Source organism: Peromyscus eremicus, chromosome 15, assembly GCF_949786415.1.
Source record: "Peromyscus eremicus chromosome 15, PerEre_H2_v1, whole genome shotgun sequence".
NCBI lineage: Eukaryota > Metazoa > Chordata > Mammalia > Rodentia > Cricetidae > Peromyscus > Peromyscus eremicus.
In genome coordinates, this window is record NC_081431.1 from 34,168,200 (window position 1) to 34,195,590 (window position 27,391).

The window sequence follows — 27,391 nt, forward strand, 5'->3', positions numbered from 1 at the left end:
AAATGGTTCAGAGCTTCATCTGTTGTCATAAATTTGTTTGGAGAGAGTTGTGATGAGAGTTTAATATTGGAACTTAGAGATTTCTGCAAATGAAAATGTTTGGTGCCCCCTCAACCCCTGCCACCCACTGTCTTTTCTATTCAATATCATATTTTCAGAATGTCCTTGAGGGGATGCTGACTGTGCTGTTGAACCAGTAGCTATTTTTCAATTACATATGATGTAAATACATTTTAAGCTGTGATACAACTTGGTATAATTTATAATTCTTGGGCATCAAGAATCCTGGATCTGGTTTTGATTCTCCCATAAAGCAAAGGCAGGTCTCAGTCTGGAAAAGAACAAGTTAAAAACTTCAGATAAACGTCGTTCTTGGGTTTCTTCCTCAGTAAAGGTGTGGCTTCCCAAAAGACTGTTCTACTTCTAATTTGCTGTGATTCTAAATGCTGTTTGTATTTTATTCTTTAAAATATGACAGATAAACGCAAACTTTAACGGTTAAGCCCTATGTCATTCATTAACTATCTATATCAATGCTATTAAGCTCTAGTGTGAGTACTTTGCCTGGCTTTCTGTGTGGTATTTGTATCACCACATGGAGTTTGTATAGATTTACTTTTAGACATACATCTCTTTATAAGACCTAAGATCAATCAGTCATAATACTCAGTTAAAACATTACTCACAACAGTATAGATTAAAGTGACTTTGGGCATTCCATTTAATTTGTGCATACTGCTTTTTCTAATGTATTGATTAGTGCTAGTACTTTCTGAAAAAGAGGCTACTGCTATGAATCTAATGAGAGAAATTGAATGTATTACAGAGAGATCAATACTCTTGCTTCTGTGGGTTAATAATTTGGTAATAAAATGTTTTGTGGAAAAACAAACAAATACAACTTCTATTATATTAAGTACTTCACATCAAAACACTATTGGATTCATTTTAAAAGCTAAAGTATTTAAGGTTTTGTTTTTGGTATTAATGAAACATACAATTTTGAGAAGGCAAACAATACCAATTTATGAATGAAATGCAATATTATTAATATTGTCTTCTAGACTTAGTGAAGGTATTTATGGTTGAGAATTAATTATTTTTCACCAAGTTAATGACATTTTTAATAGAATTTTCTAGCTATTTTACTTCTTTTAATTAAATTATCTTCTTTGGGTGCCTGAATAAACTTTAATTCAAATGAAAGCATTTATCAAACAGATGATAATCTACTTTGTGTAGTTTCATATCTTAAGATTTTCTTTTATGTGACAGAGTTTGTAACAGAAACAAAGGGAGAGAAAATTCATTTTTATATCAGAGGTTTCAGTCCTGGTTCTATTTCTGTGGGCCTGAAGTGAGGTAGCACATTGTGGTCAAGCATGCTTTGTGGATCACAGCAGATGACTTGCTTTATTGCAGACTGGATGGCAAGAAGACAAGTAGCAAGTACTTAGAACAAGATGTAGAATGAAAGACATGCTTCTAGTGCTCTACTTTTGTAATGCTGTACATCCTAAGGTTTCCATTCCTACCAGCTGAGAATAAATATTGAACATGTAGATACTTCAAACCACAGCACCACATTTGTCTGAGCAACCCCTAAGGGTCTCATTCTTGAGATAACCAGCTTGAAAGACCTGAGAGCCCTTTGGTTTGGAGTGAGGTGCTCTTGGATCAAAGTGTACCCAAAGAATTTAATTCAGAATACATTATGCAATTGGGTTCACAGCTTGTGTCCAGGCTAGATTCAACCACATGTCCTCAATAAGCCAATAAAGAGTCAAATAAATAGTGGCAAGCAGATAAAGGAGATTGATTCAATGTGGCTACATTGGGAAAGGGGCAAAGAGATTCTGTGAACCTCCCAAGGCTATCTTGATGAGAGGCGGTCTTGAAGTGAAATTAAAGTTTAAATAGAGTCCCAAGGATGTGAAGGATATAAACATCTAACCAGTCCTTAGGACTATGTGAAATCTCTTTCCATAAGACAAATGCCCCTTCTGGCTGGAACTTTTTCCTTCTCCCAGCATGAGATTCTTGAGTAAATTCCCATATGGGGAGGAGGGCATTGTTTCCTTAGTCTGATTGAGAGACACAGATGTCTCTTTAGAATATCTGCATTTCTGCCAGGTGAGTTACAAGTAGCACCTTGGAGAGTTCGGGAACCCCTTGGAGAACTAAGCAGGCTTTTCAGTTCTGTGCAGATCACCTCTCTTCCTATTGAGTTCTGGTTGAGTCTTTGAGTTAGGATGTTATTTCTAAGGTAGATCTAAATATTGGCTGCTGAGGAGTCCTTTGAACCCCGGGGGCTACCTGCTTTGTTGACACATCTTTAAAAGCACTCTATTAAGTGTCTTCAGTAGACCTTAAGGGACAGTATTGTATTCTCAAAGAAAATTAACTTTCCTAAGGAAAATAAATTGTTTTAAGTCTTCTTAATGTTGAGCAACACAAACACACTAGAAACCAACCTGGGAAACCTTGTGGTTTAGAAAGCACTTCTGAACTCTTCTTATTTGACATCTGTTGTTATCCATAGGGAAAATAGAATTTTCTGCATTTCACAAATGATATGCAGAGAAGTTAACTAAGTCCTAAAATTGTATACCACTACATGGCCCAGAGTAACATTAACTCAGTTTAAAATTCTATAGTACTACTTTGATTATATATGTTTAATGAAAAATACTTATGAAATAACTCCCACACTTCAGGGACCATTTATAAACAGCATATTATGCATGCCATTCTGGATATTAGGTTAACTAATGCTCAGGAAGGCTGTGTATTGTCCCTTGTCACCCAGACAGGACATCAGATGTCTAGGCTGTTCTAGCTGACTCTAGAAACCATGTTGTTTATATCCTGAGCGTTTTCTTAATTTTGTAGTTATGGCATTAAACAAGCGAATCTTAGCATCAGCATCATAAATGAAAGTTGGAAGACTTAAAATAATACTAAAATGCAAAGTGAAAACAACCTAGTTGTCTCAGTACATGCAAATGTGTTACTGGAGGACAGTAAAAGACAAGATTGTGTGTGTTGTGTTCACCACTGTACTTAAAGTTGCTCAATCTTCTAGATAAGATAATGTTTTAGTTATTTTTTGTTGTTGTGGGATAGCCAAAGCATCATTACACCCAGGACATGCATAGAAACATCACACAGAAGAATGAGTTTATCGTCAATGTTTCAAAGTAGAATTTTATAATTCAAACTCATATTAAAAAACATACTTGAATTTCAGCATGCATGTACGTTTTACCCCTTTTACAAATGATTATTGGAAGTACTTGTGGGGGGTTGGCACCATAATCTCTTTGATGCTTAGGGCCTTTAAAGGTTTTAGTAAAAACCAGTGATATAATGGTAAGAGAAATATGTAGTACTCACACACTTTGTCCTATATTAGAGCCAATTTTTAGAATGTAGAACCAATATTTTTAATTAAAACCTTCAGGTTTATTAAAAGTAATTTCTCTATGATCATCCTATGTCTTCTCACAACATTAGAGAAACCTTTATTAAACTATATAGTAAAATATATAACATAATAAAATTATATTATAAAGTGCACATATAATACAATGCATAAATATTTGGATTACATAACTCAGTGAACTTTTATTAAGTAAGCTTTCCTGTCTAAACACCTTGAGATAAAGAGAGAACTTTACCAGCCTCCTGTCTTACTCCTTTGGTCAATGCCCCGCAAAGGTAACCAGCACTCTGGACTTTAAAGAATTACTCAAACAACATGAACTCTGTTGTGTTTTTCTTTTTTTAATTCATAAGATTGTGATACTTATCTGTGTTGACTATGATCCATCCATTTTACTGCAGATAGTACTAGTTTGTTATGCTCATCATTGTTTAATATGCCACAGTATGAATGTACCATTCTGTATTATCCATTCTATTATTGGTAGACATTTGAGTTGCTTTCAGTTTCTAGATATTATGAATAATGTAACTGTATGTGCTTGCATCACAAATGCTTTAGTGTGCACACATACACGCATTTTTCTCTGTTAACTATATGCCAGGGGGGGAATGTCTGGATCAAAAAGTTCTCATCTTTTCAGGTTAACTACATACTATTGAACATATTTTCAAAGGTTTTCTATTTAATTTAAAATTGAAGCTGTATCTAAAGCTTTCATATCTATCTATCTATCTATCTATCTATCTATCTATCTATCTATCTATCTATCTATCTATCTCCTTTTCTCCCTCCCTCCCTTCCTCCCTCCCTCCCTCCCTCCCTATCTATCTACCTATACTTTCTAATCACTGGACAGTTTTAACAACACTTGGCAAATTTCTAAACTTAAATCATTTTGGTGGTTGTATTGTGGTATCTCGTTTGGTTTCCAATGTTTCTGTAACTAACTGAGAATAAGCATCCTCACACATGCTACTGGCCAGTAGTATGTCTTTTATCACAACAAAACATTGTCTTTTATTTGTTTCAACAACTGAGTTTTCTCTTATAATTTTGTAAGAGTGTTTTATATGCTCTGGTTCTTTTTTTTTTTTTTAAACAATATGTATGTCAAAGTTTTTTTGTGTGGCTTGTTTTGCTGTTTTAATGGGATCTTTTGGTATCAGCTATTACTTTCAGGGGGATCTAATTTATTATCTTTTATGTTTAATGTTTTTGTCCCCAGTTTATAAGAAATTATGAAATATTATTATTATAAATTATTATACACATATTATATAATATAATTTGGATTGAAATCACAGGTTATAGTCTATCACTGAAGAGAAGTCAAGCTAGGAACTAAAGCAGCTAATCAAAGCACAACCATAATCAAGAGCAAAGGGCAATAAATGCATACAGGCCTACTTGCTTGATTTCCTGCTCTCAGCTAGTTTTTTCCTCTTATACTGCTCATGAACCCCTTTGTTATTTTCAAGACTGACTGTCACTATGAAGCTGTGGCTGTCCTAGAACTCATTATGTAGACCTGGCTGGCCTCAAACTCACAGAATTCTGCCTGTCTCTGCCTCCTGAGTTCTGGGATTAAAGGTGTGAGCCACTACACCTGGCTGTAAAGTACTTAAAGTATGGAAGATACGTAAAAATAAAAAAATAAAAAAATTGGCTAACTTAGAGTTCTGAAATGATACTGTGGAAATCTTATGCATTTGCTTTTTACATTAAAGAGTGTGATCAGCCACAGTTTACTTGTTGTGATGTAGGTCCAGGTTCATTTCTCTCCATCTATATTTCTAGGGGATCTAGCATTCTCATTAAGCAGTTATATTTTCCTAACTAATGTACTGCATCAAGTTTGGGTCCTATGTATGTGCACATGATTCTGGATCATTATGGGCTGTTGATCTCTGAATATGTCTTTGTTGCCAGTGCTTCATGATTACTGTGGTTTTATTTCCTCTACTAGGAAGTTTATTACCTGATAGTTTTAAGCCTCCTGTTTTACTCTGCTTCACAGTTGTTTTTGCTACCTTGGACCTTTGTAGTTTCATGTATTATAATCAGCTTATCAGGTTTTGAAAACAAACAAACAATGTCTTTCAAGATTTTAATTGGGTTCTTGGGACCATATTGAATCGATAATATATCTGTTTTTGTATGTGTATGCTTTACAAAGAAACAACCATGACTTGATGGCATTTACACATTATATATTTGTTATTTATTTCTAACTTTATCAATATATGGCCTCTGGTTTTTATTTACTTTTATTTTCTTTAAGTTTAACTTGCGTTCTTAAAAAAGATTTTTCAGAGACATATTTATATCAATGATATTTGTGTCTTTCTTACATCTTGTTAAAAATCTCAAAGCCTACAGATTATTGCTAAATACTTTGTTTTAGTTAGGATTTTTATTGCTGCAATGAAACACCATGATCAAAGCAACTTGAGGAAAAAAGGGTTTACTTGGCTTAGGCTTCCCCAGTTCATCATCAAAGGAAGTCAGAACAGAAACTCAAGCAGGGCAGGAATCAGGAGGCAGGAGCTGATGCAGAGGCGATAGAGGAGTGCTGCTTCCTGTCTTGCTCATCATGGCTTGTTCAGTTTGCTTTCTTGTAGATACTAGGACCATCAGCCCAGGGGTTGTCTCCACTCACAATGCTCTAGGCCCTCCCCTTTCATAAGAAAATGCTTTACAGCCAGATTTTTTAAAAATTTTTTTTCATTTTACATACCAACCACAGTTCCCCTTCCAATCCCTCCTCCAGCTCCCCTTCCCCCACCTCTCCCACCAACCCCCCCCCCCATCCATACCTCCAAAAGGGTAAGGCCTCCCATGGGGAGTCAACAAAGAATGGCATATCAAGTTGAGGCGGGACCAAGCCCCTCCCTGCTGCCTGAAGACTAAGCAAGGCATCCTGCCATAGGAAAGGGGCTCCAAAAAGCCAGTTCACACACCACGGATAGATCCTGATCACACTGCCAGGGGCCCCTCAAACAGACCAAGGTACACAACTGTCTCCCATAGGCAGAGGGCCTAGTTTGGTTCCATGTAGGCTCCACAGCTGTAGTTGGTGAGTTTCCACAAGCTTGGTTCAGTTGTCTCTGTAGATTTCCCCATCATTATCTTGACACACACACACCCCCTTGCTCATATAATCCCTCTTCCTTGTCTTTGACCAGACTCCTAGAGCTCAGCCTGGTGCTTGGTGGTGGATCTCTGCATCTGCTTCCATCAGTTGCTGGATGAAGTTACAGCCAGATCTTATGGAGCCATTTTCTCAACTGAGGCTCCCTCCTTTTCATTGATTCTAACTGTGTCAAGTTTACATAAAACTAGCTACCACACTTGTTAAGTGCATCTTTACAAAGCATATTCTTCTATTTTCCTGAGTGAATCTGTAATTTTTAAAACTACCTATATTCATTTTAAGTATATAACTTGTTAATTGACAAATGTCTACATCTGTACAATCACAATATACCAGTGTCCACGTTCCAAGCATTCATATCATTCCAAAGAACTCTTTCCTAACCTATGCCTGACCCCATATATTTATTCTCTGTCACTATATATAAGCTTCCTGTATAGAATTTAATATAAATATACTATTTGGTATATACTGTATTACTTTTGGTTTTTTTCATGTAACATGATGCTTTCTCAGATTTGTCCATGTAGCTGAGTTTCAGTAGTGATTTTTTGTATTTTATTGTAATCATCAATTTTAATACATAATATATTTCAAAGTACTTTAAGCTTCTACTCTGGTGACATGTAATATCTGATAATTTATATTTTTGTCTATTTTTATTTTATTTTTTCATGTTCCTTCATTCTTTATCATTTTGAATAGACTGGTAGATCATGTGAATAAAAAAATAATGAAGGATCTGGATGATACTATTTTTCTCCAGAGTAAATTTGGCATTTTGTTAGGAATATAGAAGTATATTGGGTTGCTTTGACCTTCGTTTGTTTATTTTTTCTGAGGGTTTCATGCTAGGACTTTATTATGCTCATAATATACTCTACTACTGAGTTGCACTCTAGCCTCTATGGTTTGACTAATTTTAGACTGATGTTTCTTGTATGGAAAATTAGAGTCTTCCAAATCTCAGCTAAAAACCTTAGTTAACTTCCTGAAACTTTGTTATGCAAATAGTGAGAGACAATAAAATCTTTGTTCTTTCTCAGCATTCTTGCTGTATGGTTTTCTCAAGAGTTTCCTTTCTACAAGATACATTTATCATTAGTGAAGAAATGTGAGTGATCAATTTTTTATAAGTTATTGGTTAATAGTTTCACATTTTCTAAAGGAGAAGAGAATTTGTACTGATCCTCTTGTCTGTAGTAGGGTAGAGAAGGTACCAGGTTTGCATATTGATATATCTCATGATTATGAGTTTATAATTTTAACACTCTAAATGATTTTGCAGTATCTGTTCTTGAAGAAGTGTCTAATTCTGCTTCATTGCCAGGAACAGGTTTTTTTTAATGTATTTTATTTTTATTTATTTATAGATCTCTGTTATATATGCACAAATATGTGTGGGTATGCTTGGAAGCCCGAAGAGGGCATTGGATCCTCTTGGAGCTGTAGTTACAGGCATTTGTGAGTTGCCTGACATAGGTGCTAAAAGCTTAACTTGGGTCTTCTAGAAAAGTAGCAAGCAGTAATAACCACCAAGCCATCTCTTTGGTGACAATTTTTAATAACTATTCATCAATTCATTACAGTCTCTCTCTCTCTCCCTCCCCTGTCCCCATCCCCATTCTTTCATATGTCCTGGTTAGTTTTTTGTCAACACAAGATAGAAGCACATAGAAAGAGGAACCTCAAATAAGAAAATGGCTCTATCAGTATGCTGTTGACACCTTGGGGTCATTTTCTTGATTGCTAAATGATAGAGGAGGGTCAAGCTTTGCAAGGACAATACTGCCCCTGGGATTGTGGTCTTGGATGGTGTAAGGAAACAAGCCATGAGGAGCCAGTCTGTAAGAAGCCTTCCTTGTGGCTTTAGTTCCTGCCTTGAGGTTCCTGCTCTGACTTCCCCTGATGAAGGGCTGTAAGCTGTAAGGCGAAAAAACCCTTTTCTCTTCAAGTTGCTTCTGGTCATGGTGTTTATCACAATGATAGAAACCAAACTAGGACAGCATATAAATAATATAAGAATTATACGTTGGAAATCTGTGTGCGTGTCTCTGTGTGTGCACACACATAAAAGAGAGAGAAAAATATATGTATTTGTGTATATATGTGTGATTTTGAGGGTTAACTTCTTATCAGGCAAAAATTATTTGTTGTATCTGTTAATATCACTGTAGAGATACTACAATGTTAATAACACTGTAGATTTTCTGTAAGAGTTCAACTTAGAAGGTGTGAATTTATTTTAAATACAGATTTTTCTTTTGAGATCTAACAAGGAAGAGGTCAACTTAGTGAAGCTGGTATACTGGAAAGAGAATGAATGATTTGCAGTGCTCGTGAGAGGCCTGAAGACATTTAGGATTATTTTTCATGTGCATGGTCTCAGAAGAGCTTTTCTTGAAATAGCTTTGTACTTTCTATGCAGCCGAGTCTCTTACCTTCCTATTGTGATATAGAAAAGGGTAGACTAATGAGGATGACTTAAGTGGGAGGGAGTAGAAGGAGAATAAAGGTATTTGTTTGGGTATGGTCTCTCTTTAGAAGACAGTGTTGCTGTTTGATGAAGAAAGTGAGATATTTTTAATAAAACAGGATGAGATTAAAGAATAGCTAACTGGCAAAGACAAAGCACAAAGATTCTTCAGATAAAATAATGGTCATGCTTCCTATTGAGTTTATTACTTTTCTCCCAATTGAGAGCCATTCCTATACCAGGTTGAAATGCCTTAAATGTCATCGACAGCAAACTGTGAGTGAATTCTTTATGGTACAGAATTATAGGCTTTGTATTCTGCTTACTAATTGTATGCAGTTGCCAGTATCTTTATAACTTTGAAGCCTCTTCCTTACTCAGACCTCTTCCTCCCTTCTCCCCTAGGAAGAATGAATCTGAATTGTCCTCCTCCTCCTTCCCATCTGCCTGGATCTTAGTAGCCCATCTCTTCTGGGAAACTTGTCCTACCCACTCTCCCCACAGTGATGTACATATTAACCCAAAGCTGGCAATCTTGTGTGTTACATGAACACTCAAGTTAGTAAAATTATATTACCTTGGGATTTTATTACCATTTTTGCTGTTCCTTTTTTTAAGAAAAAAAATAATGTATTGAATACATTGAATAAAGGAAGCTGGATAGTCAGTAACTAGAGTACCTCAGCCTGTCATTCCTTTCATATAAAAAGACAAGAAATTGTTCAGTGAAATGATGTTATTATTCTCATGTTTGTCACTGTAGCAACCATGTCGCTATCTACACATACCCAATGACATCATTCTGTAAAACTCAAAAAGGCACAGTATAATCCTTGGGTGTGAATGCTTCTGCGTGTGTGTTCATGTGTATACAAGTGTACATGTATGTTTGGATATTTGTGTGTGTAGGTGTGTGTACACATTGTGCACATGCATGTGAAGACCATAGGACAACCTCAGGTGTCATCCTCAGGAATGCTATCCACCTCCTTCGAGACAGAGTCTCTCATTAGAAATCATTAGTTAAGCTAGATTGATTGCCAGCAAACCTCAGGGATCCTCCTGTGTCTGCCTCTCCTGGGATTACAAGCATGCTTGAGATTTTTAAATGGATTCTAGGTGGTTCATCTCAGATCCTTGTGCTAAAAAGGCAAGTACCTTAATTACAAAGCCATCCTCCCAGGTCCACAATAAAATTAATTTAAATTTTTTTCAATGAAGCCAGGTATGGTAGTATATGCCTGTAATCCTTCCCCTTGGGAGGCTGAGATAGGAGGATTGAGTTCAAAGGCAGTCTGTTCTACATAATGAATTCCAATCCAGGCTTGCTAAATGTCATGGCACTTTCTCAAAATACAAAATCTAAAACAAAGTAAAACATTACTCTTTAGATTTATTGTAAATGATAATTTGAACATATTCTTTCTCCTTTGGGGCCTATCTTTGCACCAAAATGTTATCTATGATATATTCTGTTTCCTTTTTAGTCACTCTGAGTACTAATCACTTCTTGTTGATAAAGTTAACTTTACATATTTCAGATGATAAAACAGATTGTGCATTTTATATACTGAGAGAAACCTGTCAATAAGACAGGACTCAATGTTTAAGAAATATACTAGGGAATGGGGGGCAGTGAGGGGGCTGGGTAATGCTAGAAGAGACATTAGGCCACAATGTAATAGCACCTGCATGGAAGAGAGGTTAGATGAAAGCTCTCAGTTTACTGTGTATTTATAAGGAGAGAAGATCAAAGGGAGACCTCAGCTGAAGTTAACCTCCATCACATTTTGTACAGCAGCTTTCTAGCATAGGAGGTTGCAATGCACACAAACTCCTAAAAGGGGTTCTTGTTTCTACCTGTTCCTTCCTCTGTGAAGTACTTCTTCATATTCCCAAAGTCTTTGTAGAGCTCCTGAGTGGTTGGTATTCTTCTGTAGTATATACTTTACAAAGTCATGAGTCTGAGAACAGAAACTAAATACAGTAAAGAATTTCCCATAATCATGTAGCAGTTTACTTTTGTGGGAACTTTTAAAAATGTTAAGGATGTGGGGGCCTAGCTTTTTGTTTGTTTGTTTGTTTGTTTGTTCTTACACTTACTGCTTATAAAAGAGTCAGCATAGTTTTAAATTATTGCCAAGGGCTTCCTTTAAAATCTACATAAAAAGAAGCCTACATCTGGGAACTATGCCAGCTATGTTAGATAAGAAAGTTGCTTTGTGAGTGAATATTTGTGAGTACATCTAGCCTAGTTTAGAGTATTTCATATTAGTGAATCTATTTTTAGAGTTTCTATTCATACTCTTCTTGTTACTAGCATATAAGACAAACTTAACCTTTTAAGCTAACTTTTTATTACATTTGGTAAATAAAATACTGTGGAATTTGTATATACATGTACATATATTTACTTATACATGTACGTATATTACTTAGTCTCAAACTTACAGGAAAGTTGCACGGTCAGAATTGGTTTTACTAAAGTATTTTGAGTGTGATTTGCTAGAATGATACCTCATTGCCCCCAAATCCTGTAAGATGCTTTTCTTATAAACATGGACATTGTCCCACATGATCATAACCCAGCTCCTAGTCAGTCACGTAGCACTGAGGCATTGAAGCTACTGAGCAGCAGATATCACCCATGCTTCATTGATGATTAGGTTGGTGGATCAAGTTCAAATCGTATGTTTTATTTAATTGTCACTGACTTTTGGATTTCATCAGGTCTGGAATGCTTTCTCACTGTTTCCTTCACTTTCTTGGTCTTAAAGTGTTTTAATAATTATAGGCCAGTTGTTTTTTAGATTGCTGAGTTCAGTTTCATCTGATGTACTCTTATGGTTAGATTTGAGCTATACGTCTTTGACAAGAATTACACAGAAGAGATTGACTGGACCTGTTTCTTCCTCTTAGTTCCTATACAGTTTCACTTTTCCCATTTTTGGTTACCTTCACTTTGATTACATAAACAAGTTTTTGTCTACCAGGTCTATCCACTATGCTATTTATTCATATTGCTTTTAGTTATTTCTTATAGTTAATAGTTATTTTGTGGAGATATTTTGTGACTAAATAAATTCACCATTTTGAATCAGATTTTTGATATATTAATTCATTTATTTATTGTCATATCCATGTGTGCTTAAGGATTACTTCTTTCAAAATAATACTTTTGTTAATTATTTGATAATTTCATACATGCATGCAATGTATTTCATCCATATTTACTCTCTACTTCTCTCCCTATCTTCTCCAAGATCCACCTCTACTCTCCCCTTCCTAACTTTGTATCCCCTATTTTTAAAATAACCCACCAGGTCCAATTTATTACTATCCTTTTTTTATTCATTCTATTATATATTATGTTCTGTCATTACTGTTACTAATTTTGATGCTCAAATTGTCTCAAATTGACCAGTGGGATACCTTCAAGCTGGCTTCTGTGTCTTTTTGGAAAATTCTCTGTCTTTGTGAACATGGCCTTTTGTTTTTGCTCAAAAATATGTTCCAGGCTTATTTCTTCTATCTTTGCTCAGCTTAATCTTATCCATTTCTACAGAAGACTGTTCTTTCAATAAAATGGCAAGAAACTAAGATCTGGATGTGAAGAATAATGACTGTTCTTGGGTGTCTTTGCTTGAAAAAAACGATAGGATATATGTATGTATACATATATGTACATGTGTGCTTGTGAGCATGCCTTTTCACTTACATTTTTTTATCATTGATAGAGCTCATATAACATAAAATTCAGTACAGTTCAGTGGGTTTTAGTGTAATCTCCACTCTTCAATTTGGAACAGTTTCATCAGTTCAAACAGAAAGCCTATGCTCCTTAGAAACCATTTCCCGTTACCTCTGGTGGTCTTTATACTGTGTCTCTGCTCATGTGCCTCATGTTGTTGTTTATGATGGTTTGTTTGGCTGGTACCTTTGGTGAACTAATCCCATTAGTCTTCTGTCTGACTCAGTCTCTGAAATCTTATTGGTGCTTGGTAATAAGGAGAATTGATAAATGGTCTTATTAATAAAAAACGCCAGAGCTAGATATTGGGGTTAAAACAGAAAGGTCAGAAAAGCAGAAAGAAGCCAGCCATGTTCTCACTACTTGGAGATCCTCAGCCAAAGAGACCTACTTCCTGTGTACCCACACCTATATGCATTTCTATTCTTCCATCTCATTTCTTGTCTCAGCCCAGCTATATCACTTCCTCTTTCTGCCCAGCTCTGTCACTTCCTGTCTTTATGTACAGACCTCCAGACCTTTATGGTTAGTGCTGGGATTAAAGGAATGTACCACCACGCCTGGCTTTGTTCCCATTGTGGCCTTGAGCTCACAGAGATCCAGAGGGATCTCTGCCTTCTGAGTGATAGGATTAAAGACGTGTGCTACCATTGACTGACTTCTTCTATGTTTACTATAGTGGCTGGCTTTTTCCTGGGATCCTCAGATAAACTTTATTGGGGTATACAGATAAAATATCACCACAATTCCCCTTTTTTGTCTAATATAAAAAAATTTTAAAAAAGTTATGCGAAAAACTATATGCAATAAGTACAATAAGTATATACAATATATACAGTTAAGAATTACATTAACAATGTCTAGTCCATTAACGTTTGACAGATTCAGACAAAAAACTCCATTATATACATTAATAATGTCCAATCCATTAACATTTGACAAATTCAGACAAACATTTCATTATTTATCCTATTTTGGTGATTTCAATACAGAATTGTATACAATATACAAAAATCCAATCCAATGTAAGATATTTAAAACAAGTAGTTTCTTTTTAAAAGTAGATTCAATAATCTTATCATATTTATATTCTCTCTTTTTTCTTTTCAGAGTAGATTCAATAATCTATATTTTATCATTTCTATATCTTCCCTTTTTTAAGAGTAGGTACAATAATCTACCCTTTTGTCCTATTATTTCTGTATCTTTTTTTCTCTTCAGAGTAGATTCAGTAATCTACCCTTTTATCCTATCATTTCTGTATTTTTCTTAGAGTAGATTCAATAATCTACCTCTTATCTATAGCCTCTTTTTCTGCAGGAGCTCTAACTGGACTTTGTACCCTGGACTGCTGCCAGGCCTGCTGTGCCTGCACATGTAGGCTGTTGGTTTCAGGATTATTGAAAGGCTGAGGGATGACACTTTCCAGGCAACTCAAAAATCCAATTGCTTTGCTGAAATAATTATTTCCCTTTGCTAATGTTTAGAATTCTGAAAATGTTGCTTAGACAATTTTCTCCTGCTAGGGAAGAGCAAACTTTTGGAGCTCCTTGTTCCTCCTTTCAAAAACCTCCCCGGCTCTCTTTGTTTCTGTATCTACCTGTGTGTGTCACAAAGTTACAGATTCATAGCAATCTTTCAGATTCCATTCCCACCCCAGAGGTTTGATTTTACTATTCTTTCTTTCCACACCACATTTTCAATCACTCAAAAAATCTTAATTGCTTACCAGCTAATTTCTCACCAGCTCCACTGTTGTTATCCTGGTTTAAATTAACATTATCTCTTCCCTGATCTTCCTGCTTGCAGTAGCTTTTTATTTTACTCAGCATAAAGACAAAAGACCTTATAGAGGTTTACCAGGCTGTAAAAGTCTTAACTGAATATTCTTTCAACCATTCTGGCTTGGCCACATGTACTGACAAGCTCATACTCGGAACCCTTGTGTTAAACTGACTTTTTACCAAGAACACTACCCAACAGATTTACACTGCTTACTCTTTAGCCTACCTCAGTTCTCTGCTCAAGGGTTCTTTTTCATGGGCAGTATAGCTTATATTAGCCACTATTAAAAATTAAGTCTCTTCTGTATCTCCTTAGTAATGTCAGAAGCTACACTTATGGAGTCTCACCAGCATGACTGCCTAAACATTAGCTGGACAAGTACAGCAGCAATAACCATGCCAGAGTGGACAGGGGACAGACCATGAGGTCTCAGCCCTACACAGAGAACTAAGGAGTGCTGAAAGTGAGAGAAATCATCATTCCCAGGGAATAGCCCCCAAATTGGTTATCCAATGCCTAATGGTCAGCCCTGAAAACATAGATACAAGTAGTATTATATAGACTGATCCGGTTATATGTAGGAATATGTATGCATGTACATATGCATATATTCATGTAATAACAATTAATGAAAAAATGGGCCATGAATTCGAAAGAGATAAAGGAGGGCTTTGGGAGGGTTTGGAGGAGGAAGAGGAAGAGCAAATGTTGTAGTTATAATCTCAAAAATAAAAGAAAAACAGTTTAAAAATTAAGTCCCCTTCTAGTCCATTTCTCTTTCATTTTTCACTATAATTCTTAGTACTTCAAACATAATATATAAGTTATTTAGTATGACTATTGTAATCTTTTCATGTCAGGAAAATGAGCTTCACTACAGCAATTAACTTATCCGTTTTGCTCACTGTCTCTACTGGTCTTCTATATTTTACCTCAATGAAAGAAGTTAGCTTAGGGAAGTTAAGTAATTCTGGGAAGTGGCAGAGTTAAAATCTGAGATGCTTAACATTCAGAGACACTTAATAGAAAACTTCTAAATAGAATTTGGAACCGGATTCTTAGAATATTATACTAGCAAATTGCTCTTCCAGGCACTAGAGTGATGGAGGCTACTTTGAGGTCATCATAACTGTTTTTAATGGGAAAACACATGATGATTTTCAAAAGAAATAAAGGTAAATGAACTTTTATAAAACTATCTTTTAATCATTGTGGGCTGATTGTTCTAAGTATTGAATGGACATGGAAACATAATTGTTAATGATTCTAAAAGCTTGGGTGGTGAAAACAGTATGAGCGATATTAGGCACTGAAAATTTTTAATTAGAATATTCATCTAGAAACAAATTTCACTTGTAACACTGTACTCTGGGAATAGACCTATGCTGATGTTGTACATGAGTTTTCCAGTGTTTGCCACTTTCCTAAAACTAATAATTCATTATTATAATCAATTGCAATTTTGCTTTTATTAAAAACATGTATTTATTTTTTGTAGGCTAGTAGCTGAGATAAGCTATTTCAATTGAATTTTGAATATGTAATAATAAGTATATACACATACTCATGCATATTTACGGTCAATCATTTTTATGGGTTCTATACTTATAGATTCATCTTACTTAGTAAAATTTACTTGCAGCCTCAAAATCAGCACTCTTAAATCAATTTGTTTTTTTATTGTTATTGTTATTGCTTGTTTGTTTCTTCCAGACATTCACAGGCATTCACAGAGTCAAACAATTTAAATTGTTTGATGCTGAGCTCTCATACTGTAAACAGGCATCACATTATATTTATTGCTATAGGGTTTCCTTTTTCTTGGTGATTTTGGTGTGTACAGTGGTTCCATGGGTAGTACCGAAGCACTGGCTAGGGCTGCTAGCTGCTGAGAGGCTATGATGTGCCTCTGTTGTGCATACATCTTAGTGAGGCATGAATTCATTCAATAATAAACCAAAAGTATGTGTTAAATATGTTGCCTTAGAACAGAATCACAGTTACTACCAAGTTATGCTGTGGTTGTTTGCTGAAAATGATGAAAAAGCCTAACCCTTTCCTTCCCTGAGGAAAATAATTCAGAATTGTAGAGTCTAATGTCCTGACAACTGCATAGAATATAGCTACCATGAACAGTAAGAAGTGACTGTGTGTATATATAATTGTTTATTAAACTCCAGTGAAATCTACTTTTGTGTCTTTTATATATTTGTTTTCTGGAGGTGATACCGAAGTTCAAATGTAAATATAAAATATTGAATGAATGCTTACTGATGACTACTTTTTAAATATTTAAATTATAATTTTAAATTATTAGCTGTATTGAACATATTTAATTTGCATTTATGATTTAAAAAATAAGTAATAGTCTTATACTTACAAATTTAGCCTGGTGGTGGAGGTGCACGCCTTTAATCCCAGCACTTGGGAGGCAGTGGCTGGTGGATCTTTGTGAGTTCGAGGCCAGCCTGGTCTACACAGCGAGATCCAGGAAAGGTGCAAAGCTACACAGAGGAAACCCTATCTCAAAAAATCAAAAACAAACAAACAAACAAAAATTTGGAGAAATATTGCCAGTACTTTTTGTTAACCCCCATACTTCCTTTGGATCAAGTCTTCACCACACAAGTCAACCACTCTTTGGAATTTTGTGATTATTATTCCTCTATATTTCCCAGAGGCAGTCATATTTGTGAATAGCTTTTTGAATAGTCTCTAAGTATATATCAAAGAGAAAAAGTTGTGCTTGAGAGTTAAGTTTTATAATCACTTTCTGAACTTGTTTGTGCAGGTCAGCAAATCTTCAGATCTAGAGATCCACAAAGCAGATAGAGACAACAGCAGAGAGCCTGGGCTCTGGGGCTGGAACATGTCAGTGTGATTGTGGCCTTCACTCTTTCCTTTTATTTTAGAGGCATCCAAAGAAATAGTTTTATTTATACTCATATAAACCAAGAAAGCAACACTTTAATTTTGAATTTCTCAATTGTTTATAAATCAGATAATATCATCTTGATATTCTCTTATCTCAATTGGATAAAAGTGTTTTAATAAAATGACATGTCACAGGCTTGTTTTCATTGCCTCTAAATTCATAAAGAGGACAAATATCTATATTTTAACACTAATAATGTTGTTTGAAACACACACACATACATACATATGTTTGGCTATAGAGCTTCCAAAAAACATTTTGTTGTAGACTAGAGCTTACCTGATAACTGCTATTTATTGAGCACATTAGGGACCATACCAAGCACTAGATGTGTTATATTAGTTAATCCTCAAATGAGTCATACAGAATACTGGCTTTACTTTTTTTGTTTCGAAAACTAAGTTTTTCTTTCTTTGTCAGAACATGGAAAAGGACACTAAGAAACCAACCCAACAATATATTCATATTTGCATGTGTGCATGCATATGAAAATTATAAGATTATCAGTATATATGGTTCTTTCCTTTGCAACTTGAACATACATGTTTCCATAGCATTAATCTACAGTGCAGCTACATGCAGAGGGTCTTTCATAATGGCTCCCGGTGTGTTGAGGTTTGTACTGTACTTTGGTAGTGAAGATTTGGCACCAGATTGCTTGAATGTGGCTCTCACTTTTTGTTGAGAACCTGTGTGAAATTGGAAGCAGAGTTAAATCATTGTACCTCAGGTTCCTTATTTGTGATGGAGGGGGCAAGTAAAGTGATATTAGTATTACCAAGTGTGTATGAGGAATTAATTGCTCAAATCTGAGTAATTTGTCCAATCTGTGGTGAAGAATGTATGATTTTAAGTTATGACAATTTGCTGTCTTCAGGACATTGGTTTTGTTTTTATTTTTAAAGCTCTTATTTGGTTTTATTATTTTAAGTAATAAAACAAAATAAGGATTTGTAGCTGGTTTGATGTTTACGTTTCTCTGTTAGTAGACAGAGTACCTCCTTGTACCGAATATGCTAGAACATAGGGGTGAAGGCTCCATGTAGGCACCAGCTCAACTTTTCCATGTTCAGTGAGTTATGTAGGTGTCATCTTCAGCAATGTGGCCTTGCTGTCAGTTTGTGGAGAGCACCCTATAGTCTTGGCAACAGCCTGGGTTGTTTGGGGGTTCCCTTTGACTAACAACTCAATTAGATGTAACCCAGCCCTGGGACTTTAATGCTTCATTTGGTGAGAAGATATGGCCATCTTAGACTCTATCCCTCCATTCTTTGGCAGTTTCATTCAGATTGCCTTCATATATGTATATATTTTAGGAAGCTTCTACTCTTGTTTTCATATCACCCCTCAAATAGCCCAGATTTTTAGCTATCTTTCCCCATCTTCCCTCCCTCATCTAATATCCTCTCTTTCCAACTTGTTCCTTTTGTTCTAGCCCCATCCATCCATAACTGTCCAATTTCCCTTCCCTAACAAATTATCTGTACCTCTTAATCCCTTACTCTATACCTACCCTCTGTGGTTCTGTGGATTGTAGCTTATCATTGACTTACCAGCTATTATCCAATTATGAGTGAATATATACCCTATTTTTCTTTCTGGGTTACCTCATTCAGGATGATGTTCTAGTTCCATCCATTTACCTGTGGATTTCAGGATTTTTTTAACATCTGAGTAATATTCCATTGTATAAGTGAACCACATTCTCTTTATCTATTCTTCTGTTGAAGGACATCTAGACTGTTTCCAGTTTTTGGCTTTTATGAATTGAGCAGCAATGAACATGGTTGAGCAAGTGCCTCTGGTAAGGTGAAGTGTCTTTTGAGTATATGCCCATCTTAGTTACAGTTTCTATTGCTGTGAAGAGACACCATGACCACTGCAACTCTCATAAGGAAAAAATTTAATTGGGGGGGTAACATTTACAATTTCAGACATTCAGTCCATTATCATTATGGTGAGGAGCATGGTGCAGGCAAGTAGATGTAATACTGGAGAAACAGCTGACAGTTCTATATCTTGCAGGCAACAGGAAGTTGACTGATACACTGGGTGGTATCCTGAGCATAGTAAACCTCAGAGTCCACCCCCACACTTCCTCCAACAAGGCCATACTCACTCCAACAAAACCACACTACCTTTTAGTGACACTGCCTATGAGATTATGGGGCCAATTACATTCAAGTTACCACAGTGCCCAAAAGTGGTATTGCTGGGTCTTGAGGCAGATCGATTCCCATCTTCCTGAAGAACCACCACCCTGATTTCCATAGTTGTTGTATGGGTTTGCATTTCCACCAGCAGTGGATGAGTATTTCCTCTGCTCCATATCTTTGCCAGCATGTACTGTCACTTGTGTTATTGATCTTAGCCATTCTGGTGGGAGTGAGATGAAATCTCAAAGTAGTTTTGATTGCATTTCCTGGATGTTGAACATTCCTTTAAGTATTTTTCAACCATTTGAATTTCCTGTTTTGAGGATTATTTGCTTAGATCTGTACCCCATTTCTAGTTGAGTTGTTTTCTTGATATCTAGTTTTTTTTTTTAGCTCTTTATATATTTTGGATATTATCCCTCTACCAAATGGATAGTTGGTAAAATATTTTGCTCATTCTGTAGGCTGTCGCTTTGTCCAAATGATGATGGTGTCCTTTCACATGCAGAAGCTTCTTAGGGTTTGTTTGATTATTATTTCTTAGTAGCCTGTTTGTTTTCTTTTCTTCTTCCTCTTTTTTTTTTTTTTGGTTTGTTTGTTTTTTAAGACATCACCCATTAGGTTTTACCATGTAACAGCTTTGACTGCCCTGGAACTAGTTCTGTAGATCACACTGGTCTTCTACTCACAGAGATCCCCCTGCCTCTGCCTCCAGAGTGCTGGGATTAAAGTCCTGTACCACCACACCTTGACACCATGTGGAGAATGGATCAGATGGGAGAGAAGGTGAGGAGAAACTGGGAGGATGAGTGGAGAGAGGGAATACCATAACCAGGACAGATTAGGGGATAATGGCCAAAAAGGGAAAGATAAAATAAAATATAGTAAGATAAAACAAAAAACTAACATATCAGAATTGGACAAGACAAAAAGAAGGAGAAGAGCCCAAGGAAAGGCATGAGAAACAGAGACCCACCATTTGCACACTTAGGAGTCCCATAAAAACACTAAACAGGAAGCCATAATATATACACAGAGGACCTGATGCAGACCTGTGCAGGCCCTGTGCATGCTGCCTCAGTCTGTGAGTTCAATGTGCTTTGATCATATTAATTTAGAGGCCTTTGTTTTCTTGGTGTCCTCCATCTCCTCTGGCTCTTACACTCTTTCCACCTCCTCTTCTTCAGGATTTTCTGAGCCAGGATTCCCTGAGCCCTCAGGGAAGGGATTTGATGGAGACATTCCATTTAGGGCTGAGTGTTTGAAGGATTCTCACTCTCTGCAGTGTCTCGCTGTGAGTTTCTGTATTTGTTCCCATCTTCTTCAGGAGGGAACTTCTCTGATGACCAGGTTGAGCAAGATACTGATCTATGGGCACAACAGAATGTCATTAGGAGTCATTTTATTGCAAATTCTTTTTTCTTTTTTTAGACTGGTAATGTTTGGTTTTCCCCTATCCCTTGGCTATCTAGTCTTGGGTTTTTGGCCATGCAAGCAGTGTCAGATATGGGATCCATCTTGTGGAGTGGTCTTAAGTCAAATCAGATAGTGGTTAGTCACTCCCACAGACTTGGTGCCACCATTGCTCTATCATATCTTACAGGTGGGACAGTATTGTAGGTCAAAGGGGTTGTGGCTGGGTTGATGTTTACATTCCTTTTTTGGTAGTAGGCAGAGTACTTTCCTATACCAAAGACACTAGAACATGAGGGTGAAGGCTCTATGTAGGCACCAGCTCAACTCCTTCATGTTTAATGAGTTATGTAAGTGTTATCTTGTGTTATCTTCGGCAATGTGGCCTTGCTGTCAGATTGTGAAGAGCAACCTATAGTCTTGGCAATAGCCTGTGCTGTTTAGGGATTCCCATGGGACCGCTAGCCAAAAACTCAATTAGATATAACCCAATCCCAAGACTAGAAGCTTCATTTGGTGACAAGAGATAGTCAAGGTATGGGGCTCTGGCTCCCCCATTATTTCTCAGTTTCACTTAGATTGGCTTCATACATGTTTGAATCTAGAAAGAAATCATTCTGAGTGAGGTAACCGGATCCAGAAAGAGAAATCTGGTATATATTCACTTATATGTAGATATTAGCTGTTAAGCCTATCTACAATCCATAGAACCACAGAGGTTATATATAGAATAAGGGACTGGGTGGAGAGCACATAGGGAAATAGAATAGATAGATAGTTTTGGATGGAGGTGGTGAAGCTGGAACCATAGGATCAAATGAGGAGAGGGGAAGAGAGGGGGACAGGGAGGGATTTGGGGAAAGACTGCTAAAATTAAAGGCCATTGAGGGATAGTATGGAAACCTAATACAGTAGAAGGCTTTCATACTTTCTGAGTGACATAGAATTATTTATTTAACCTCTTTGTGCCTCAGTTTTTCCATCAATCAAAAGAAGATAATAATGTACTTACTTATCCAAAGGAGTCATTACCAAATGTCTTAGGGTTTCTATTGTTGTGATGAAACACCTTGACCAAAAGCAAGCAGGGAAGGAAAGGGTTTGTTTGGCTTATAATTCTACATTGTAGTCCATTGCTGAAAGAAGTCAGGACAGAAACTCAAACAGGACAGGAACCTGGAGGCAGGAGCTGATGCAGAGGTCATGGAGGAATGCTGCTTACTGGCTCGCTTTCTTACAGTAACAAGGACCACCTACCCAGGGGTGGTTCCACCCACAATGGGCTGGGCCCTCCTCCATCAATCACTGATTAAGAAAATACCCTACAGGCTTGCCTGTAGCCTGATGTTTTTGAGGCATTTTCTCAATTGAGGTTCCCTCCTCTCCAGTGACTTTAGCTTGTTTCAAGTTGACAGAAAAACTAGCCAGCACACCAAGATTGCGTAAGTTTCTATATGCAAGCACTTAAAATAGTTTGCGGTACTGAATAGATGCTTGCTTAGCCTGACTTAAAAAAAAATCACCTGGATATCACTTCTGGGAATAAAAGAGAGGATCTTATTCTATTCACCTTTCCCCAATTAGTTAATTACATGATATCAGGACAACTCTATGAAACAAGTGCCTAGAGCACTGAGGAACTGAACAAAGCAGGCAGCAAGTGGAAAGGAGAAGATACTTGGAAGGAGGGCATCACAGTGGGTACAGTTAGACTGTTGTCTAGTGTCCTAGTAGGAGTTGGATGTCTCCACTATTTATTTTGATAATTAGGACTCTTTTGAGGGTAGAGATGATACTATTTATACAGTATAACATTATCATTCTTTATGGCTTTTGTCAGAGGTCATGCTCTAAAGGTTCCACACTGGAATGCCCAGAACATCGAAATGCTGCTGTGATCTTACTGTCTTAAGGAACCAGAGAACAAACTAGAAACTATAGCGCCAAAAAGTAATAGTGAGAATTTTAGATACAAGATAGTAGCAGAATAGGGAGTACATATACAAAAGTTCCTAGCAAGTTAAATTGCTAATAAGTCAAAATGGCCAAAAGTAATAATAATAGTAATAAAAAGAAAAACACACTTGGCAGCTGCTACAGGGTCAAAATTTTCAGAGAAGACATGGAGTAATTTCTGTATCATAGGCCACACAGTTGGTATTTGTCAAAATAATGAAACAGACTTTTTTTTTAATATTTGTGCATTTCATGGACTGAGAATCTTACCTAGTGGAAAGAGCTATTAGCATTACTGAAGTCTAGGTAGATGTTGCAAGGCACTTTGAAATAGCTTAAAATATTAAAATTCATTGACTAAAGAAGCAAATCAATAGATAAAGATATGATAGACAGTATGCGAACTGTAGTATTTAGGTTGGAAGTTTATGCATCATCACTGTTCTTTCAGCTTTTCTATATATGTAAAACTTAATATGTTTCTGTAACAACTGTGTAATATATAAAATGACTGGAGAAAATTCTGTGAGTATATCCAGTCCCTTTCTGATCTGGACCATAGTAACGTTTTTGCCCAGTTTTTACCTTCATTTGACCAGTCAATATTTCCTTATTATTTAAAAATATATGTTAGTAAGATTGTATTTTATAACTTCGCATTTCTTTACATTAACTGTAAGGAATTAGAACCAAATGCATTACTCAAATACTTGTGTATCAAACACTACCAAGTAAGGCAGCTCTAGAGGTGAAGACAGTTCATGGAAGACAGTTCAGACAATGAAAGGAAACTGTCTGTAGTGCTGGCAGATATATGGAAGTTCAGAGGAAATGAGTGGGCAAGCAGCTCGGGGCACAGAGCACAGTTAAAGGCAAGGAAGAAATTAGAGACAGGTACTGCTCTCTTTATTTTGGGGTTGGGGGAACCCTGTATTCCAGGCTGGTCTCTAGTTCAAGATGATCCTCTTGTCTCAGCCTAGGAGTGCTATGATAAGTCATGTGAAGCTGAGGTGAGCACAGATACAAAGTAAGAAGGAAAGGGAAATCAAAAGATGTTTCTTCTATTTCAGGAATCTATGCATGAACCTTGACCCACAAAGCCTGCTTTTGTACCTCCTTTGATTTAGGAATGTCATTTGAACTTTGACAGATACTATGATTATCCCTCAAAATCTCAAATGTTAGCCATCTTGACTTTCACAGAAGTCTTTCTAACTTCTTTCTTATCTTCCCTTTTTAATCAGCACACTCTCTTTGCTGATTCAGCCACCTAAAAATAGGTGTATAGTGTCTTCAAGTGTTTGAACTACTAGTTAGCAAATATTAAGCAAACAATTTTATTCCCTTTCCTCTGAAGACAAAGAGGCAAGTGTCAAGCTGAAAGGTATATTTGTTACTTTTTAAAGGTATATTTGTTACTATATTTCAGGAGTGTTGTATTTTCTATCAGTGGGCCTCTTTTGCCATCTTCCAGCTGGCATAGTTAAAATGATGGGATTAATATGGAATAGCCAGAGTACCTACAATAGTGGGTGTATGTTCTTAGCATGTGGTACCTTTGGACATTCTGCAAAACATACAGGGCAATGTAAAATGTTTCTGCCTTGTTCAGCAATATACATAAGAAGAGTCGTTTTTACTTTTCAGCATTTAGAAAATGGAGAGCAGTTTGAAATCATTAAGAGCTTACAGCAGGTATATACAACCTTTTGACTTTTCAATGTTGTTTTTTAAATCTCAATCGTCCAATTTTCTCAATAAAGACTCTAGAGCCAGATGCTGGGGTGAAAACCTGCTAGCTCAGAGAGACAGAGAAAGCACCCAGCTGCTTCCTCCTCTGCTGTTGTCTTAGAAAGAGAGTTTTTTCCAATGCCATCTGAAACAAAAACTCCTCCAACAGGATGTCCCTCTCTTCTACTTCCTGTGCATTTCTCTCTTCATCCTCCTGAGTTCCTCCCACTCTCTATGGCTTTTCCTGTCAACTGGTTGCTTGCTCTGCCTCTCAATCTGTGGTTGATTTTATTTAATTCTGTTTTTTAGAAGAAAGATCTTGGATTAAATGTGTACTAGGGCTGAGCCACACCACAGCTAGAAGCAGGTTCTTCCATTAAAAAAACGAAATCTCAGAGTTCACAGTGTGATGAAATATCCCACAACATGGTGAGGCAATGTTATCTGTAAGCTTGCATTCTACAACCTCACACACAAAAGAATCATGAATTGTTTACAGTTTTGTATTGAGTCATATTGATAGTGGTTGTCAGGATCAGCACAGGTTGAACAACCTGTTTGGGTTTTAGTGGTTAATCGTTTTTGTTTTCCAGAATGGTGGATCTGTACTATGGTTTTGAGAAACTTTGAAATGTTTCTATTGTAGTGCAATAGAACTTTCATATCAGCCTTATAGCCTTGTACTCCCCATCATTTGCCGAGGCTTTCCATAAGCTTGTGTACCTTGCTTTAACATTAATAATTTAGGTGATCTGAGTATCTGTTTATTTTCATGTCTTGAGGGTGAACCTGTGATAATGGGACATGTAGGACTACATTAGAAGGGGTATCTTAGAGGAACCCCACTACTTTAGTGGCATATGGGCTCAAATGGAAAAATCAGTGAAAATGTGACAGAAAGGTCAAGGACAGGCCAAGCAGATACCTGATGTGAATCAATACTTAAGTTAAAATTGATGAGTCTTCTTACTATGACTTTTTCATTGTCTTTCTCTAGGCCTACTCTGTGCATGATGAAGACATTGGGTACTGTCAAGGACAGTCTTTTCTTGCTGCTGTATTGCTGTTGCATGTAAGTAATTTTCCATGTACTAAATAGCATATTGTTACTAAGTTCATTTTCTACAGAGTTTTGATGTTCCTGCTGATTGCCTATTTGAGGAAGATTACACATAGCATGTCTGTTTAAATTATACCTTGGGTGATAAATTAAAAGACCTAATATCCAAGACAGGACAGTTTTTCAATTAGTTTTGCTGACTAAAAGCAAATAAATTGCTTATTTGGAGTTAATTTTAGTTCAACTATCCTGAATAAAGAAGTCAGCACAATCACAAATATCAGAACTCAGACCACTATGAACTACTATACTATAACAATGAAATCTGCTAGATTTTCTGTGATTTATTTTTAATACACTCTTCCTTCCTGTCAGTTACTTTCATTTAGCATCAATTGACAGGTTCTGGGCTTCAAAGTGGGATTAGAGATGAGTCATTTGTAATTTTTGTCCAGGATGATACACAAATCATGTACATACAAATTTATTTTTATTCTTCTTTCTGTGTCTTCATTGATTTTTCTGATGAGAGAAGCAATCCATGCTTACTGAGAAATTATTGTGCTCATCAAAGTGAAACACTAGGCAAGATGGTAGACAGGAGATTTGCTCAACCGACTTCTGCCAGAACTGTTAGAAAAACTTTCTGAAGCAGGTGGCTATTTTGGCAAGAAATGATAATTAAAGTTGAAGAACTGTAGACAAAAGAACAAGAACAAGTGTATGAAATGTGTACCGTATTTAGAGAGAAACCACATGAAATCACACTTTATTACATGTAGGGAGTAATATGGGAAAAGATGTTAAGACAAGAAGCCATGTGATAAGTACTACAGAATCATTTCATTAAAGTGACTTTCTTCTCACACAAATGATCTGTCACTGAGAAAGGGTAGACATTCATATTCTTGTTGTGTTTGTTTTTATTTAGAGGGTAGAGCTGGAGAGAACAAATAGCTATGGAGAGACTAGCTAAAAAACATTAGTCTCCACAAAATACGTTGGGACTGTGAAAAAGAAGAAAGTGAGAGAAACATTAGAAGGAAAAATTAACAGGTTCTGGATTAGCAAAGGAAAAGTCAAAGATGACATGCACAATTTTCTAGCTTGGTGGCTGGTGGGTATGATACTTTTAGCTGAATGAATTATATTAGATTGGATGGAAGAAATTTGGGGTTAATGTTTAATTTTGTTTCAAATTCTTTGAATTTGTCATTTCCAAGACAAGTTTAAAATAAAGCATTACTTTGAGTCTAGCCCTCTGAAAAATGAGCATTTGTAGTAGATTCATTGTCTTAATGTGGATTACTTCGTTCTAATAAAAGTGATGCTCATGGTTCTGTTGTCCTGATTCTCTGTACCTCACTTGAGGTTAATCCTCCTCTTGGTGCATCATCTTATACTTATGATCCTGTTCTTGCTTTCCTTCTCTTTTTGATACCGTCACATTCTGCCTTCTTGGGATGCCCTGTGATAGCAAACCCTTTATAATTACAATTCTTTGGGGCCCTTTTTCCAGCACTGAA

General features: G+C 36.4%; 1 protein-coding gene across 3 annotated transcripts in view; it reads left to right on the forward strand.

The window, feature by feature from the left end:
- The window catches only part of Rabgap1l (RAB GTPase activating protein 1 like), a 577,981-nt gene that overhangs the window by 327,543 nt on the left and 223,047 nt on the right, over nucleotides 1-27,391 (forward strand). For all 3 annotated transcript variants that reach the window (XM_059281246.1, XM_059281247.1, XM_059281248.1), the window contains one exon: nucleotides 25,803-25,877. In XM_059281246.1, coding sequence (XP_059137229.1) covers nucleotides 25,803-25,877 — 75 coding nt within the window. The remainder of the gene's footprint in view (nucleotides 1-25,802; nucleotides 25,878-27,391) is intronic.